Below are 16,141 nucleotides of genomic sequence, written 5' to 3' on the forward strand. Positions count from 1 at the left end.
AAGAAGCATTTTGTAATTTTTGTCATAGAGATTTTTCACCTTCCTGATTAGCTGTATTCCTAAACATTTTATTATTTTTGTGGTTATTATGAATGGGATTTTTTTTGATTTGGCCTTTGGTTGAATGTTGTTGATGTTCAGGGATGTTACTGATTTTTTGTACACTTATTTTGTATCCTGAAACTTCTACTTTCTAGTTTGTGTGCATAGATTTTCTAGTTCATGTTTATAGAAGTGTTCATAGTAGACTTCAATAGTTATTTGTATTTCTGTGGGGTCAGTGGTAGTGTCTTTTTTTGTCATTTCTAACTGTGTTTATTTGGACCTTATTTCTTTATTATTGCAGCTAGTGGTTTATCTTATTATTATTATTTTTTTTTACAAAGGTTTAACTCCTGGATTTTGTGGTCTTGTATATTTTTTTCTGTTTAAATTTTCAGTTCAGATCTGATTTTGGTTATTTCTTGTCTTCTAGCTTAGGGGTTGGTTTGCTCGTGCTTTCTCTCCTTTTATTCATGGTGTTAGGTTGTTAAATTGAGATCTTTCTAACTTTTGGGTGCAAGCTTTTAGTGCTATAAATTTCTCCTTAACACTGCCTTAGCTGTGTTGCAGAGATTCTGGTATGTTGTATCTTTGTTCTCATTTTTTGCAATGAACTTGATTTCTGCTTTAATTTCATTATTTACTCAAAAATCATTCAGGCTCAGGTGGCATAATTTCCATGTACTTGTATCATTTCAATTTTTTTTTTTTTTTTACTGAACTATATTTTTATCAAGCTGTGCTCTGTGTGTATGGTTGGTGTAATTTTGGAATTTGCTGAGGGTTGTTTTATTTCTGATTGCGTAGTCAATGTTAGAGTATGTGTCACATGGTAATGAGAAGAATGTATAGTATGTTGTTTTTAGATTAAGAGTTCTGTAGGACTATTTGTCCAAGTGTTGCGTTTAGATCCTGAGATCTTTGTAAAGTTTCTGCCCTAAGAATCTAAGAGTGTCTGTGGGGTGTTGTAGTCTCCCACTATTATTGTGTCAGGATCTAAGTCTCTTCATAGGTCTCTGAGAACTTGCTTTATTCATGGGCATCCATAGACTTTTTTTATGACACCTTTCTGTGTTCTGCTTTTTCTCTCTGTAAACTTTCAAGTGCACACAGTGTGCCCAGGGCCACTCCTTAGATGCCTGAATCCAGTGTCTACTGAAATTCAGATGTTCAAGAGCATGTCTAAAGACTTGGCTGTTACAGGAGAAAATAAAAATAAGAGGCTTTATTTTCCTACCTGAAAATAAGGAAGGCTATTATCCTCATCTCTCTTTTCTTAAAGCATTTGGATTATATGTACTTTTTTACTCTGCTTTATTGAAATATATGTAAATCATATAAATCATATTAACCTAGGTGTAGCTAAATAAACGGTTCAGTATATAACAGTGGAGTTGGAATTGAGCCTTGGTTTCTATTTATTACTTCAGAACAATTAGCATTGTCAAGTGAAGCAGTTGTAGACAGCCTACAATCATATACTTTTTTTTTTTGAGACGGAGTTTTGCTCTTTTTGCCCAGGCTGGAGTTCAATGGCGCGATCTCAGCTCACCGCAACCTCCGCCTCCTGGGTTCAAGCGATTCTCCTGCCTCAGCCTCCCGAGTAGCTGGGACTACCAGCATGTGCTACCACGCCTGGCTAATTTTTATATTTTTAGTAGAGACAGGATTTTGCCATGTTGGCCAGGCTGGTCTCGAACTCCTGACCTCAGGTGATCTGCCTGTCTCGACCTCCCAAAGTGCTGGGATTACTGGCATGAGCCACCACGTCTGGTCAACATTAATATAAATTAAAGAGTATTTTCTACGATAATATAAATATAAGGCCACAATATTTACTTTGAATGAAACCCTTAGTCATTTTAATATTAGTATTTCTACTTTTTAAATAAAAAGTGTTTTAACTGAATTATGGTTAAAGAAAATTTTCACAAATCTTACATTATGACCAGTACATTAAAATTGTTTATATTTAGATACTTTAACATCCAAATAAAATTTAGTACCGTATTGTTACAGTAGATGTTAGTCTTATATACTTATTACTTATCCGGTAGGGATAATGATAAGTAAGCATGATTTTAATGTCTTTTTTTTTTTTTTTGAGACGGAGTTTTGCTCTTTTTGCCCAGGCTGGAGTTCAATGGCGCGATCTCAGCTCACCGCAACCTCCGCCTCCTGGGTTCAAGCGATTCTCCTGCCTCAGCCTCCTGAGTAGCTGGGATTACAGGCATATGCCACCATGCCTGGCTAATTTTGTATTTTTAGTAGAGACGGGGTTTCTCCATGTTGGTCAGGCAGGTCTTGAACTCCTGACCTCAGGTGATCCACCGCCTCAAACTCCCAAAGTGCTGGGATTATAGGCATGAGCCACCGCGCCCGGCCATTTTTGTGTCTTTCGTTTCAGTAAGTTAGAATGCTGCTATTAAAGAACAAATAAACACAAACGATCTGACCACCAAAAAACTATAATAGCTCTCCTCTTAGCTGTGTTGCAAGCTCAAATATATTCCACTGTATAAACAAAATCAGATTCTAATTTTTCATCAAAAAGTGCTGGTGGTGACCGGGCACAGTGGCTCATGCCTGTAATCACAGCACTTAGGGAGGCCAACACGGGTGGATCACTTACGGTCAGGAGTTCGAGACCAGAATGGCCAACATAGTGAAATCCTGTCTCTACTAAAAATACAAAAATTAGCCAGGTGTGGCGGCAGGTGCCTGTAATTCAAGCTACTCTGGAGGCTAAGGCAGTAGAATTGCTTTAACCTGGGAGGCGGAGGGTGCAGTGAGCTGAGATCATGCCACTGCACTCTAGCCTGAGTGACAGAATGAGACTCCATCTCAGAAAAAAAAAAGTGCTGGTGGATGTAGTCAGATGTATTCCAATAGAATCCCCCTTTCAATGGCTAAAAGATGAGAGAGCAGCAGAGATGGAGGAATCTCATAAAATTCTACTGAGAATATGCTCCCTTCATAATGCTTATGTTTCTCATGCTGAGAGTAGCTGTGTAATTTGGGTATTTAGAGATAAATATTTTATAGGGAAATATTTTCTGGCTGACTTCATCAATCTTACATGTAATCTGAGTGTTTTCTCAAGATACATTTAACTTATTTTTTCTCTCAATATAATCTTGCTGAGACTGAGAGCTGTTTTTCTCTCCAGTGCTTTTTTTTTTTTTTTTTTTTTTTTTTTTTTTTTTTTTGAGGTGGAGTCTCGCTCTGTCGCCCAGGCTGGAGTGCAGTGGCCGGATCTCAGCTCACTGCAAGCTCCGCCTCCCGGGTTTACGCCATTCTCCTGCCTCAGCCTCCCAAGTAGCTGGGACTACAGGCGCCCGCCACGTCGCCCGGCTAGTTTTTGTATTTTTAGTAGAGACGGGGTTTCACCGTGTTAGCCAGGATGGTCTCGATCTCCTGACCTCGTGATCCGCCCGTCTCGGCCTCCCAAAGTGCTGGGATTACAGGCTTGAGCCACCGCGCCCGGCTCCAGTGCTTTGAGTGTTTGTTTCAGAAGCCATTTTGGCATTTCACAGTGTCCATGAATGAGGTGGGCTGTCACAGTGGAACTCTTGGAGCTATCTTTTTCCAGACTCATGCTGGAAATCCAGCAGAACGTTTTCCATGTCACCATTATAAATAGAAACTGAGCCTAAAACACTGTTCCCTTTCTTCTTCTTGTGAGGGTACAATCCTACCCAGGAAGCCTGCAGGCTCTCCTCCTGCAGCTCAGGCTTCACTCTTTGATGTGGTGCTGGAGTGCTGCTGTGGCAATTGGGGTTCATGTGAGATGTGACCTGCCAGCTCTTCACCCTGTATTGTGGGTTGTACCTCAGTGGCAGAGGGTAGGGGTCGAGAGAAAACTCCAGCCACCAGGAGAGGGCACACAGAGGTTCTGTAGTCCATCACTCGGGGAGTAGAGAGCCATTGCTTCAAAATGTAAATAGCCAAAATGATAGCACCCTTTTCAAATGTTTCTGTAGGAGACTGAGAGCCTACCTTCAGCAGGCACCTGGTTTTATATTGCAAAACTACTCTCTGTCATGAAGATCTTAAAAGTTTTTTGTAATTATATGTAACAAATTGACATACACAGATGGCCTCCCCAATTACTAGGTGAATTCAGAATGAACTATGCATGACATGGTGCTGTAAGTTTTTCTACTCTTGGGCTAATTATGGTGACCATCTTTCTGTCTTTGCCATCTGTTAAGCAGATTGACCTTGATGCATGTCAAATTCTGGATTAATTGTGTAATATAACAGTTTTATTTCTGTTCAGTCATTGTGGAGTTGCTCTAAGGCTGGAGAAAATTTGTCTTTTAATTATATTTCCCAAGAACTGTCTAGAATTACCAGACATGACATAAACATAAGGTGCCAACCAAGCTTTACTCTAGAGGGTCCTTTCCCTCTCAGGCTTCCAATCCATTCACAGTTGTGCTGCAGAATGCATGCTCTCCCCTAAATATGCAGGCAGAATAGTTTCTCTGCCTGTTTGATAATCTGTAGTCCTCTATAGTCACTTTTAAAGAGGTTAGACCAAATTTCACAGGGCAGCAATCAACCACTCTTGTATCTTCAGACCTGAAACTGATTCAGAGACCATGAGGCTCACAAACTTAGTGACATGTGTGCAGTGAGTAGAAATAAGAATCTCCGCTTTCTCTTTCCTCGTGTTGCTAAAATGTCCATAAATCTGCAGGTAACACCAGCTACTACTCCATTTATTCAGGACCTAAATCTGAACTCCAAATTCTGAATCTGGATCTTGAGATTTTGGGAAAAAATAAAACATTTTACCTGAAAAATGCATGGCCATTTACTTGTAAGACTCAAAGAGACATTTAAATGAGACCACAATTATGTCTTTCTTGCTTCTTTTAGCTATTGATTTATCTCTTAAAACTGCTTACTATAGCCATAAGTAGCTATAAATTAATAATTCCACACTGGATACTATAACCCATACCCTATAGCTTAACAATGATAGCCAATTAGTAATCAATTTTATTTTTGTAAATAAGAATTTCTAACAACTTTATATCAGTCCACTCTCTATCCCTCTATTTTTGCCTGTACAAATCTCCTTGTAACTGCTGCTAATCAAAGTGTAAATTTTTGACAATTTGAATCTTTGCTCTCAAGTTACAGTCTTCAAGCTTGACCCAAATAAACTGTCTACTTATGTTCATATTGCCTCAGTTTTTTTTTTTTTTTTTTTGTGATGGACTCTTGTTCTTGTTGCCCAGGCTGGAGTACAATGGTGCAGTCACGGCTCACTGTACCCTCTGCCTCCCAGGCTCAACTGATTCTCCTGCCTTAGCCTCACAAGTATCTGGGATTACAGGCATGTGCCACCACGCCCAGCTATTTTTTTTTTTTTTCCGCATTTTAAGTAGAGACGGGATTTCACTTTGTTGGCCAGGCTGTTCTTGAACTCCTGACCTCAGGTGATCTACCTGCCTTGGCCTCCCAAAGTGCTGGAATTATAGATGTGAGCCACCGTGTTCAGTGTCTCAGTTGTTTTTTTTTTTTTAAATTAAAAAAAAATTTTTTTTTAGGTAGACATATCATTTAGAATGTGCTAGAGCAGCCTCTGTGAAGGGAAGTCTCCTTTGGTTGTACCCCATTTGCTGTAACACCCAAGAACGCAGAGCTAGGTTAATCCCACCTAGAATCTGCACATAATAAGGTTTGGCCTCTGCCTGGGATTTACAATACAGGGCCAGACTTAGGATTGAGAATGTACAGAAAACCAACAGGAGGCATGTTCTGCATTGTGAGATGTCAGCATAGACATTCTAAAGTTCCCTTCTGAGAGTATGGCTGCTTGAGCTTTTCTGATCTTGTTCAGTGACCTGCTACAGTTTTGTGAGAGACACCAGGTGTAAATAGAATCTCATGGGAGAATCCGTAAGTGTAAACAAGCATCTTAGGAGTGAGAGATCAAGGCCACAGAGTATCCAAAGCTATGACCACAACTATATCTACTTGTAAAATGTGGTACTGGAGTAGAGTATTCTTGTCCTTCCTCTAACCCAAGAGCTAGCTCATCAGGACAGGTGATCCAAATTCTGGAGCTCCACCAGGGCAGTTTCATTTTTTTTTTTGGAGACGGAGTCTCACTCCATTGCCCAGGCTGGAGTGCAATGGCATGATCTCAGCTCACTGCAGCCTCTGCCTCTCAGGTTCAAGCGATTCTCCTCCCTCAGCCTCCCGAGTAGCTGGGATTACAGGCACATGCCACCATGCCACACTAATTTTTGTATTTTTAGTAGAGATGGGGTTTCACCATGTTGGCCAGTCTGGTCTGAAACTCCTGACCTTGTGATCCGCCCACCTTAGCCTCCCAAAGTGCTTGAATTACAGGCATGATGAGCCACCGCGCCCGGCTAGTTTCGTTTTTTACATAGGATCACCCTGAGTCTCTCCTGCCTGGCACATCATGGGGTCATCAGCCCAGGGTCACTGGGAACACTCTCACAATCACCTAGGCATCTTTGAGACATTTGAGGTTGTCCAGAGCAGAACTGTGTCAGGCTGACAAGAGTGGTTAATTATGCTTCTGTCTCAGTGTAAGAGAAATGAGTCAGTCTGCATTTGTTCCTCCCCTCATGCAAGAGATGTCTTGGTTGGTACCTAGATGAGAGTTTCTCAAGTTTCCTGGTACTTGGGTGAAAAAAAAAAAAGGGTCTGGAGACTCAAATAGATAAACTAATTGCTTCCATTTTATATGGCCATTAGAAAATAGTTGAAGCATTCAGTGTTCCTACCATGCAGGAACTTTAAGTCTAGACTAGTAACTGGATAAATGGTTGAATGAAGCATTATACGGTTGGTACAATGTATAGATGTGTGGGGGGGAAAAAAAACTTGGCCTTTGGCCACTTTATATTGTTGTGACTTCTGATGTCATCACCTGAAGGGATATTTATGAACAGAAGAGTTGTTATTGTTTGTATTCTTTTTTACTTTCCTGTTAATACATATTTATGTTCTAATAAAATTACCCTAGAAAACCTTAAGGAATTTGTTTAAATTACTTACTAGTATATGTTATAAAATTGACATGGCAGTGGCTAAAAGAAATTAGAGTTACACAAACTCTATACTGTAAGTTTCTCTTAGGTAAGCTAAAAAAAATCAGAACTGGAAATACATCAGTGGCATAGAGAGCAGAGCAGAATTCTACATAGGGTCCACTCCCTCCCCCAGTTCTAAGATTCACTCTTTTTGGAGGCCTTATTTAGGTTTGGCCCCACTGTGGAGTCTTGCTTCACCAAACTGATTAGAAGAAATTAGTTTTGGCTGGTGAGTCCTGCAGCCTTTTTACAACTGGTGCTCATAACTCTTTGAAACTCAGAAGCAGATAAATGGGAAAAATAAAGTATTTATTTTAGGGCCTTAATTTTTTATTTTTTATTTTTTTATCAAAACCAGGACTTGCTGAGATGTTCCATGTAGCAACTTGTTTTCTGTTACTGCAGATTTAGTAGTTGCTCCATAAGCGACAAAAAGGTAAACATAAACACAATAAAAAATTTTTCTAAACTACATTAAGCTTTTCTGTATCCCTCTCATCTGTCTGTATTTAGCTTTTATTTTATACATCTTCACACAAAAAAAATCAATGACAGAGAAACAGAAGAAATGAAAATCCTGGGCTCTTTATCCTGAGATTTATTGAACACCTCGTACCAACTCCCAGGGTGTTATGAGGATTAAATCAAATAATGTATTTTTCCCAGCACAATGCTCTGTAACACTTGAGGACATAACACTTGCTTAATAAACGTTATGCTAGTGCATGTGTACATGTTGTTTTCTGAATGCAGATTCATTCAAACGTTGTTCCCTTTTGTTTCCTCTGTAAACTTTAAAGGAGCAGCAAAGAATATGATACTTGAGGATGGAGATTGGTTGTCTTTGTGTTGTGATGAGAGTGCTGAGTTTAAGGGAGTCTGTGCTGTGCCTGGTTTCTCCAACTAATGCTGATAATGAGCCCAGGAAGAGCAACATCAGCATTGACAGGGGATTTGTTTAAAACACCCATTCATGGACCCTTTCCAAACCTGCAGAATCACATTACATAGAGTGGGACCAAAACTATCAAGTGATTTATAAGCTCATTAAAGCTTGAGAGGCAATGCTTAGCTAAGTGGTTATCAGCCCAGGCTTCTAATTAGGATTACATGGCTAATTTAAAAAATCTTACTTGTGCCCTTTCCACAGGTTCTGTTAATTGTTCTTGGTGGAAGCATCCATATTGTTCTAAGTAAGGGCCTCATGTGACTCTTAAAATGAGGACAGAGTCAAGTATGAGGGGTTCAGATACATTCATGAGAGTTAAGTTCCACCTTTGCATTCAGGATTGGTCACAGGGCCTGTTCTGTTCAGGTTTGATAGAGACAGGTCAGTGTGGCCCATATTGCCATTATTGTAGCAGAAATTGGTGGTGTCTGTGCCAGGGGAGGGCACCTGAGAACAGGAAAAGGAAAAGGAAAATATATATATTTAAGAGATGGAGTCTCACTCTGTCGCCCAAGCTGGAGTGCAGTGGCACTATCTCAGCTCACTGCAACCTCTGCCTTCCGGGTTCTAGCAATTCTCCTGCCTCAGCCTCCTGAATAGCTGGGATTACAGGCTCATGCTGCCATGCCCGCCTTATTTTTTTTGTATTTTAGTAGAGATGGGGTTTCACCGTGTTGCCCAGGCTGGTCTCGAACTCCTGAGCTCAGGCAATCCACCAGCCTTGGCCTCCCAGTGTGCTAGGATTACTGGCCTGAGCCACTGTGCCTGGCCAAGAAACTTATATTTTTATCTTCATGGAGTGTCTCATTGTTCCTGAATCCCTTCTTGTATAAAGGACAGAAGTGGGTGGACTTTTTCTCCAGGTTTTGGTTTTTCTGCCTGTGGGTATGGTGGTAGCAGGTAAACAGGGGGTGCTGCTACCTTTAGAGGCATGTTCTCAAGATACAAGTGTAATTTGTCCAGAGAATCTCATCTGAGAAGGAATTCCAAAAAAGGAGAAAGAGGAAGAATTGGTTCTTTTTTTTACTTAAACCTGTCTCAGATCAAGAGCTGTGTCCACTCTTCCTCCTGGAATACCATGTGTTTAGTACTTGCAAACCTTTACTTCTCTCCTTGATCTTTTCCTGCCTAATGAGCTAGTTTCAATTACTTTAAAAATTCATTATAATAGTCAAGGGTCTCTGAAAAATATTTTTCCTATGTACCAGAGCCGCCTTTATATTCTCTGCATTGTGGCTTCTTATGTGCCATGCAGAATTCTCATTATGAATTTATAATCTGCAATATTAAAAATATTTCCTTTGTAGCTGTTGAATTACGGGAATGTGTGGATACTCAAGATTTCTATTGGGGAAAAGCTGGGGTCCTTAGTAAAGAAAAAGAACATGTAATGTTGAGGATCCACCTGTGTTCTCCATTAGCTCTATACAGAAAAGGACCAAGAAAATGCTTATTTAAACAGAATGGCATTTTTCACCCAGGAAGTTCTGAAAAAATTTTTAGGAGATTCCTGCTCTCTAGGGTGCTGAAGAAAGACTACTTAAAATCACTAACAGTACAGTAAATAGGAGACATCTGTATTTTGAACTTTGCATAAAATTGATGTTTCTTTATGGTTACATTTAGATTATAATTTACTTTTCGGGAGCAGTATTCCAGCAGTGATGCTGTGTTCTTTGTGCATCAGCACATCATAAAAATTTGTTCCTAGTGCAGTTGATGTTAATGATTCACTTGGTTAAAGAGCTCTCTGACAAGTTTTTTTTTTATAGAGTTAATTACTTTTCATTAGTAAGTATCTTCATGCAGCTGATGTGCATAAATTATCACATTTGATTGGGCAGCTGCCTTTTTTTCTTAGGTTATATTTGCATATATGTCTTTGGAAGATGAAGGCTCTCATCTTTATTTACAAGCCAGAAAAACTGGGAAAAACACAGGTTCTTGTTTGTTTGTTTGTTTTTTTAGATGGAGTCTCGCCCTGTTGCCCAGGCTGGAATGTACTGGTGCAATCTCAGCTCATTGCAACCTCCGCCTCCCGGGTTCAAGCGATTCTCCTACCTCAGCCTCCCAAATAGCTGGAATTACAGATGCACACCATCGTGCCCGGCTAAGTTTTGTATTTTTTTTAGTAGAGATGGGGTTTCGCCATGTTGGGCAGGCTGGTTTCGAACTCGTGACCTCAGGTGATCTGTCTGGCTCGGCCTCCCAAAGTGCTGGGATTACAGGCGTGAGCCACTGTGCCCTGCCAGCACAGGCTCTTGTACTTAGTGGATGTTTGACAAAATACTATTCTTGGGCCAAAAACATTGGCATTACTGGTGAGCTTGTTGGAAATTCAGAAATTCAAACTTTATTCCAGATCTTTAAAAAAAACCGGCATAATAAGATCTTCAGTTTATTGTACACATTAAAATTTGAGATGTACCTTCTAACTCAACATGTCTTTTCCATCTGAAAAATATATGCAACTCGTTGTGTATGATGTAAATATAGCAGTCAAAAATGTACACGTTTGTATTCATGTCCTTTTATACTTTTTCATTCAAAAAAGTATATATACACTGATGTTGTGGATCTTATGCTGTTCTGTTATCTGAGTTAAATAATACATTAGATAATATTTCTGCATTTAAATTTATTTTATTGTATAATTTTAGTCACTCCTTTAAGTCAGAATCAGTTTTCTATACTGTCTTACTTTGCCTTGAGCCAAAATAAAAATTCTGCCCATGGTTATTTAGTAAATATATATGTGTGTGTGTGTGTTTTTCAGGGACCACTGACATTTAGGGATGTGGCCATAGAATTCTCTCTGGAGGAGTGGCAATGCCTGGACACTGCACAACGGAATTTATACAGGAAAGTGATGTTTGAGAACTACCGAAACCTGGTCTTCCTGGGTGAGGATAACTTCAACACACAATTCCTAATATGCCTTAAAGGTTTTATTTCTCTGTTTTTGTATAACTTGTGGTAATTTGTGCTTTGCATAAATGAGTTTCAGATCCCTGTTTTCAAGAAAATCTTTGAGATTTGTCCATGTAGAAAGAAAATTTCTTTATTATGTTTCATCTTGACCTGAAATTTACACATTCCTGAGCTGATCTGTATCCTTCACTTTAGATTAGTGGTAATTACAGAAATGTGATGGCATAAAATGTTGTTGCCCACACCTTACAATTTAATTGCCACCACCAATTTTTGATTCAGTAGTACTGGGTAGTGAAATTAAAGACCTACAAATTTTAAGTATTTTTTCACTATTTAGAAATGTCTTATAAATTAGTAATTTGGGATTAATTTACTAGAATATGCTATGACATTCTCTTTACTGAGCACATTAGTAGGTCAGTAATTGGAGAAGATGAGCAAGATTCATGTTATTTATTTTTAATAAAACAGGTATTGCTGTCTCTAAGCCTCACCTGATAACCTGTTTGGAGCAAGGAAAAGAGCCATGGAATAGGAAGAGACAGGAGATGGTAGCCAAATCCCCAGGTAGGTGAGAGTGATAGCGAATACAACAGATGACACAGATGAGAGGTCCAAAGGTCAAAGAGAAAGTCAGTTCTTGACATGGAATTTGGGAAGCTATGTTCCAAAGAAAGTAGTTTCTGGGAAGCTCAGTTTCTTTTCTCTTGTTCTCACATAGTGGCATCTTCTTTCTTATGCTCTTAAATTCTCTAAAAATTCTACTTCCCCATCAGTGATCTTCCTTCAAGTTTACTGTGAGCCAGAATCCTCTTTGTGGCTTATAAGAGACTGCACAATCTGACTGATGTTCCATTGTTTTAGGGACACACAAATATCTGCAAAATTTTGAGAAACTCTGTTATAAGTTCTCTTTTTACATCATGTCTGAAATGTGTGTGATTAGTGGTTTCTTTTCCATTTTTTTGGTTCATTTTTCTGCACACTTTGTCTTGTTTTTATTGTCTTTTTTTTGATAGTCTTGAAATATAGTTTGAAATTACAAAGTATAATGTCCTTCTTTGTTCTTTTTCCTCAAGGTTGCTTTGACTATTCAAAGTTTATTGTAGTTTCATATAAATTTTAGGATTTTATTTTTCATTGCTGTAAAAATATGCCACTGGAGTTTTGATAGGGAGTTCATTGAATCCATAGATTATTTTAGATAATATGGCACTTTAACAGTATTTATGCTTTCAATCCATAGACATAAAGTATTTTAAAATGTGTTTGTGTTGACCAGGCACAGTGGCTCACACCTGTAATCCCAGCACTTTGGGAGGCCCAGGCAGGGAGATCATTGAGGTCAGGAGTTTGAGATCAGCCTGGCCATCAGGGTGAAATCCCATCCCTACTAAAAATACAAAAATTAGCCTGGCCTGATGGCAGGTGCCTGTAATCCCAGCTACCCAAAAGGCTGAGGCAGGAGAATTGCTTTAACCCAGGAGGTGGAGGCTGCAGTGAGCTGAGCTTGTACCACTGCACTCCAGCCTGTGTGACAGAGACTGTGTCTCAAAACAATGTAATTATTTGCCCCTTCTCTAATGTATTTCATTAATATATTTTTATTGTAAAGTTTTTTTACCTCGTATAAATTTGTTCTCAGAAATTATTTTAATGCTACTATAAATAAGATTGTTTTCTTAATCAGTTTGCTTAAGTGTATGGAACTTAAACTTGTATGTTAATTTTATATTTTGCCAAATTACCTAGTGTATTTATTAAACAGGTTTTAGTATAGTTTATAATTTTTTATATACAAGAGCATATGATCTATAAGCAGCAAGTTTTTACTCATTTGTCTTCAATTTCAATGAGTTTTAAAACTTTTTGATTAATTCTTCTGCCACATACTTGCAGTTCTATGTTAAAAGTATTTACAGTGGGTACAATATAGTTTTGCATTGGTGTCTAAATTTAAGGGGGCAAACACCTCTTTAAGTTTTTATAAACTGGTTTCAGGAGGTAAAGATTTTTTTTTGTTGGGTTCTCAGGGTGATGAGATGCCCTCTGGTTTTGTAGTGGAGAGCGGTATAGCTTGGTCACAAGGCTGCTGGGTCTGCACTAGGGCTCACCTTTAGTTGGCTTAATGGGGGCTTGGGTAATTGTAATTTCCATTATATTTTGGAACAGACTAAATATTTATCTGGATGTTGCTCTATAGGGCAGACAGTAGGGCAGGTTTTCGTAATTGGGTCTATATATGGTGGGCCTTATATCAGAATGTGGATGAGTATGGCTTTCACTGAGTATCAAAGAGGTTTTTTCAGATCACTGTGTGGGTTCCTATTTAGGCAGAACAGGCCATGAACTATAGCTCAGGTAGCTGGAACCAAGTCATTAAACTGCTTCAGAAACTACAGTAAAGGACAAGGTCTGCAGGCCTGCCTGCGTGGCTATAAATGGGTGTCTTCCTACAGGCTTCTGGAGGGCAGGTCTCTCCCAGTCTGTGGCTGGGAGGAGTTTGGGATGATTAGAGAGTAAGTTCAGAATTCTCAGTGGGACTAAATTTGGTGGGCCATTTCCTGGTCTGTAGCTTAGAACAGGGTTCCTGTATTTTTCCACCTGAACGAGGGCTTGCCTTCTGAAAAGAACGCTCCTTAATCTTAGACTGTAGCAGAGTTTCACAACACCTTCTCTGGATCTCAAAGCTCTCTTAAAGGCACTTATTTTTGAGATGGGTTTTGGCTTTATAACCCAGGCTGGTCTTGAAATCCTGGCCTGAAGCAGTTCCCCAACCTGAATGTACTGTGTAGCTGCCATTACGGGTGTGAGCCATGGCTCACATAAACGCATTTTTGTCAGGGATGGCTGATAAATTTTCTTGTTGTGGGATGATAAGCAAATAGGGAACCTTTTATTTATCCATCTTACTGATGTCACTCTCCCTATATATTACTTTCTATTTTCTATTTCAAATTTTTCTGTACTTTAGGTTCAGACCTTTAGGACAATATGCTAGAATTTACATGATATGGCTAATGTTACTTATAAATTTGAGTTTGCTGCAGGCAAACAGAAATTATAGTATTTTCATCCACTTTCTTAAGCATATATCTAAATAACAACATAACTAATTTCTAAGTTTTTTTTTTTTTTTTTTTGAGAGGGAGTCTCGCTCTGTTGCCCAGGCTGGAGTGCAGTGGTGCAATCTCGGCTCACTGCAAGCTCCGCCTCCCGGGTTCACGCCATTCTCCTGCCTCAGCCTCCCAAGTAGCTGGGACTACAGGCGCCCGCCACCACGCCCAGCTAATTTTTTTTTGTATTTTTAGTAGAGACGGGGTTTCACTGTGTTAGCCAGGATGTGCTTGATCTCCTGACCTCGTGATCCACCCGCCTCGGCCTCCCAAAGTGCTGGGATTACAGGCGTGAGCCACTGCGCCCGGCCGCATTTGTTTTATATATAAGAAGTGCTAACCATATTCTGCAAAATATATAATTTTTAAATTTAGCAATGCAAGGCTATTGTTTTGCTGCTGCTTTTTTTTTTTTTTTGAGACGGAGTCTCACTCTGCCACCCAAACTGGAGTGCAGTGGCCAGATCTCAGATCACTGCAAGCTCCGCCTTTCGGGTTCACGCCATTCTCCTGCCTCAGCCTCCCGAGTAGCTGGGAGTATAGGCGCCCGCCACCTCGCCCGGCTAGTTTTTTGTATTTTTTAGTAGAGACGGGGTTTCACTGGGTTAGCCAGGATGGTCTCGATCTCCTGACCTTGTGATCCGCCCGTCTCGGCCTCCCAAAGTGCTGGGATTACAGGCTTGAGCCACCGCGCCCGGCCTTGTTTTGCTTCTAAGGTTGAATTCCAGCAGTTTTATTTTGTGTAAGAATAGCATATATTTAAAACAAAAAAATTACTAATTTCTTTTAAATTTTTATTTATTGTAAATTTATTGTTAGAATCTTTTATTTATAATTATACTGTTTTTTTCTGAAATTTTATTGCAGCACAGCGCATGCCAATGATTTGAAATACCTGCTTTCCATGAGTACACACAAATATTGTAATTATCTAGACAAATTCTTTTTTAATGGTACATAAATATTGCAAACCGGATTTTGTGAGTAAACATTTCTCTAGTTATTGTTTTGCAGTTCCATATTAGTGTTTTATTTAGTGTAGGTTTTTAAACATCAGTTTATTGTGATTTTTTGTTTTACTTATATATTTAGACATTTTGCAATTCTGTTTATAAACTTTAAGTCAAAATGGGGTTTAATTAAAAGATATATCAGCTGGGTGCAGTGGCTCACTCCTGTAATCCCGGCACTTTGGGAGCCCAAGGTGGGTGGATTGAAGGTCAGGAGTTCGAGACCAGCATGGCCAATATGGTGAAACCCCATTCTACTAAAAATACAAAAATTAGCCTGGCGTGGTGGCAGGTGCCTGTAGTCCCAGCTACTTGGGAGGCTGAGGCAGGGGAATCTCTTGAATCTAGGAGGCGGAGGTTACAGTGAGCTGAGATCGCGCCGCTGTAGTCCAGCCTGTGTGACCGAGTGAGACTCCATCTCAAAAAAAAAAAAAAGATAAATCAGCCATATGTCTATCACAATCAGTTTATATATGTGTGTGCTTTTATCTACAAATATGACCTCAATTTTGGTTATGGCTTATTTTGTATATATTCTTTCTTAGCTGATTTTCAGTGGTTGTCCTATCATCTCTAAGTGAACAGTCATGGAAATCGCCTTCTTTTCACCATGTGTTCAATGATGAATATATATTTCTTTTGCATGAGAGAAACACTTTTGTGATTTGAAGATAATTTTTGAAAAGATATATAATTCTGTATTTTTTCAGTTTTTCTTTTAAAAAATTGTGAAAATATAACATAAAATTTACCATCTTAATTTCATTGAAGTGTACATTTCAGGGCCAGGCATGGTGGTGGCTTACATCTGTAATCCAGGGATTTTGAGAGGCCAAGACAGGAGGATCACTTAAGCCCAAAATTGGGAGACCAGGTTGGGCAACATATAAAGACCCAGTCTCTACCAAAAAAAAAAACCGTTTTTTAAAGACAGGCATGGTGGTCTGCACTTGTGGTTTCAGCTGCTTGGGAGATTGATGGGGGAGGATTTACTTGAACCTGGTT

The 16,141-nt window shown here is 39.3% G+C and overlaps 1 protein-coding gene across 1 annotated transcript in view; it reads left to right on the forward strand.

Annotated features, from left to right (window-relative positions):
* ZNF680 (zinc finger protein 680) overlaps nt 1-16,141 on the forward strand; it is a 47,687-nt gene that overhangs the window by 10,048 nt on the left and 21,498 nt on the right. The window contains exons 2-3 of the mRNA XM_033194601.1: nt 10,853-10,979; nt 11,482-11,577. Of these exons, the coding sequence (XP_033050492.1) occupies nt 10,853-10,979; nt 11,482-11,577 (223 nt within the window). The remainder of the gene's footprint in view (nt 1-10,852; nt 10,980-11,481; nt 11,578-16,141) is intronic.

Source organism: Trachypithecus francoisi, unplaced genomic scaffold (assembly GCF_009764315.1).
Source record: "Trachypithecus francoisi isolate TF-2019V2 unplaced genomic scaffold, Tfra_2.0 Lachesis_group4, whole genome shotgun sequence".
In the NCBI taxonomy this organism is placed as follows: domain Eukaryota; kingdom Metazoa; phylum Chordata; class Mammalia; order Primates; family Cercopithecidae; genus Trachypithecus; species Trachypithecus francoisi.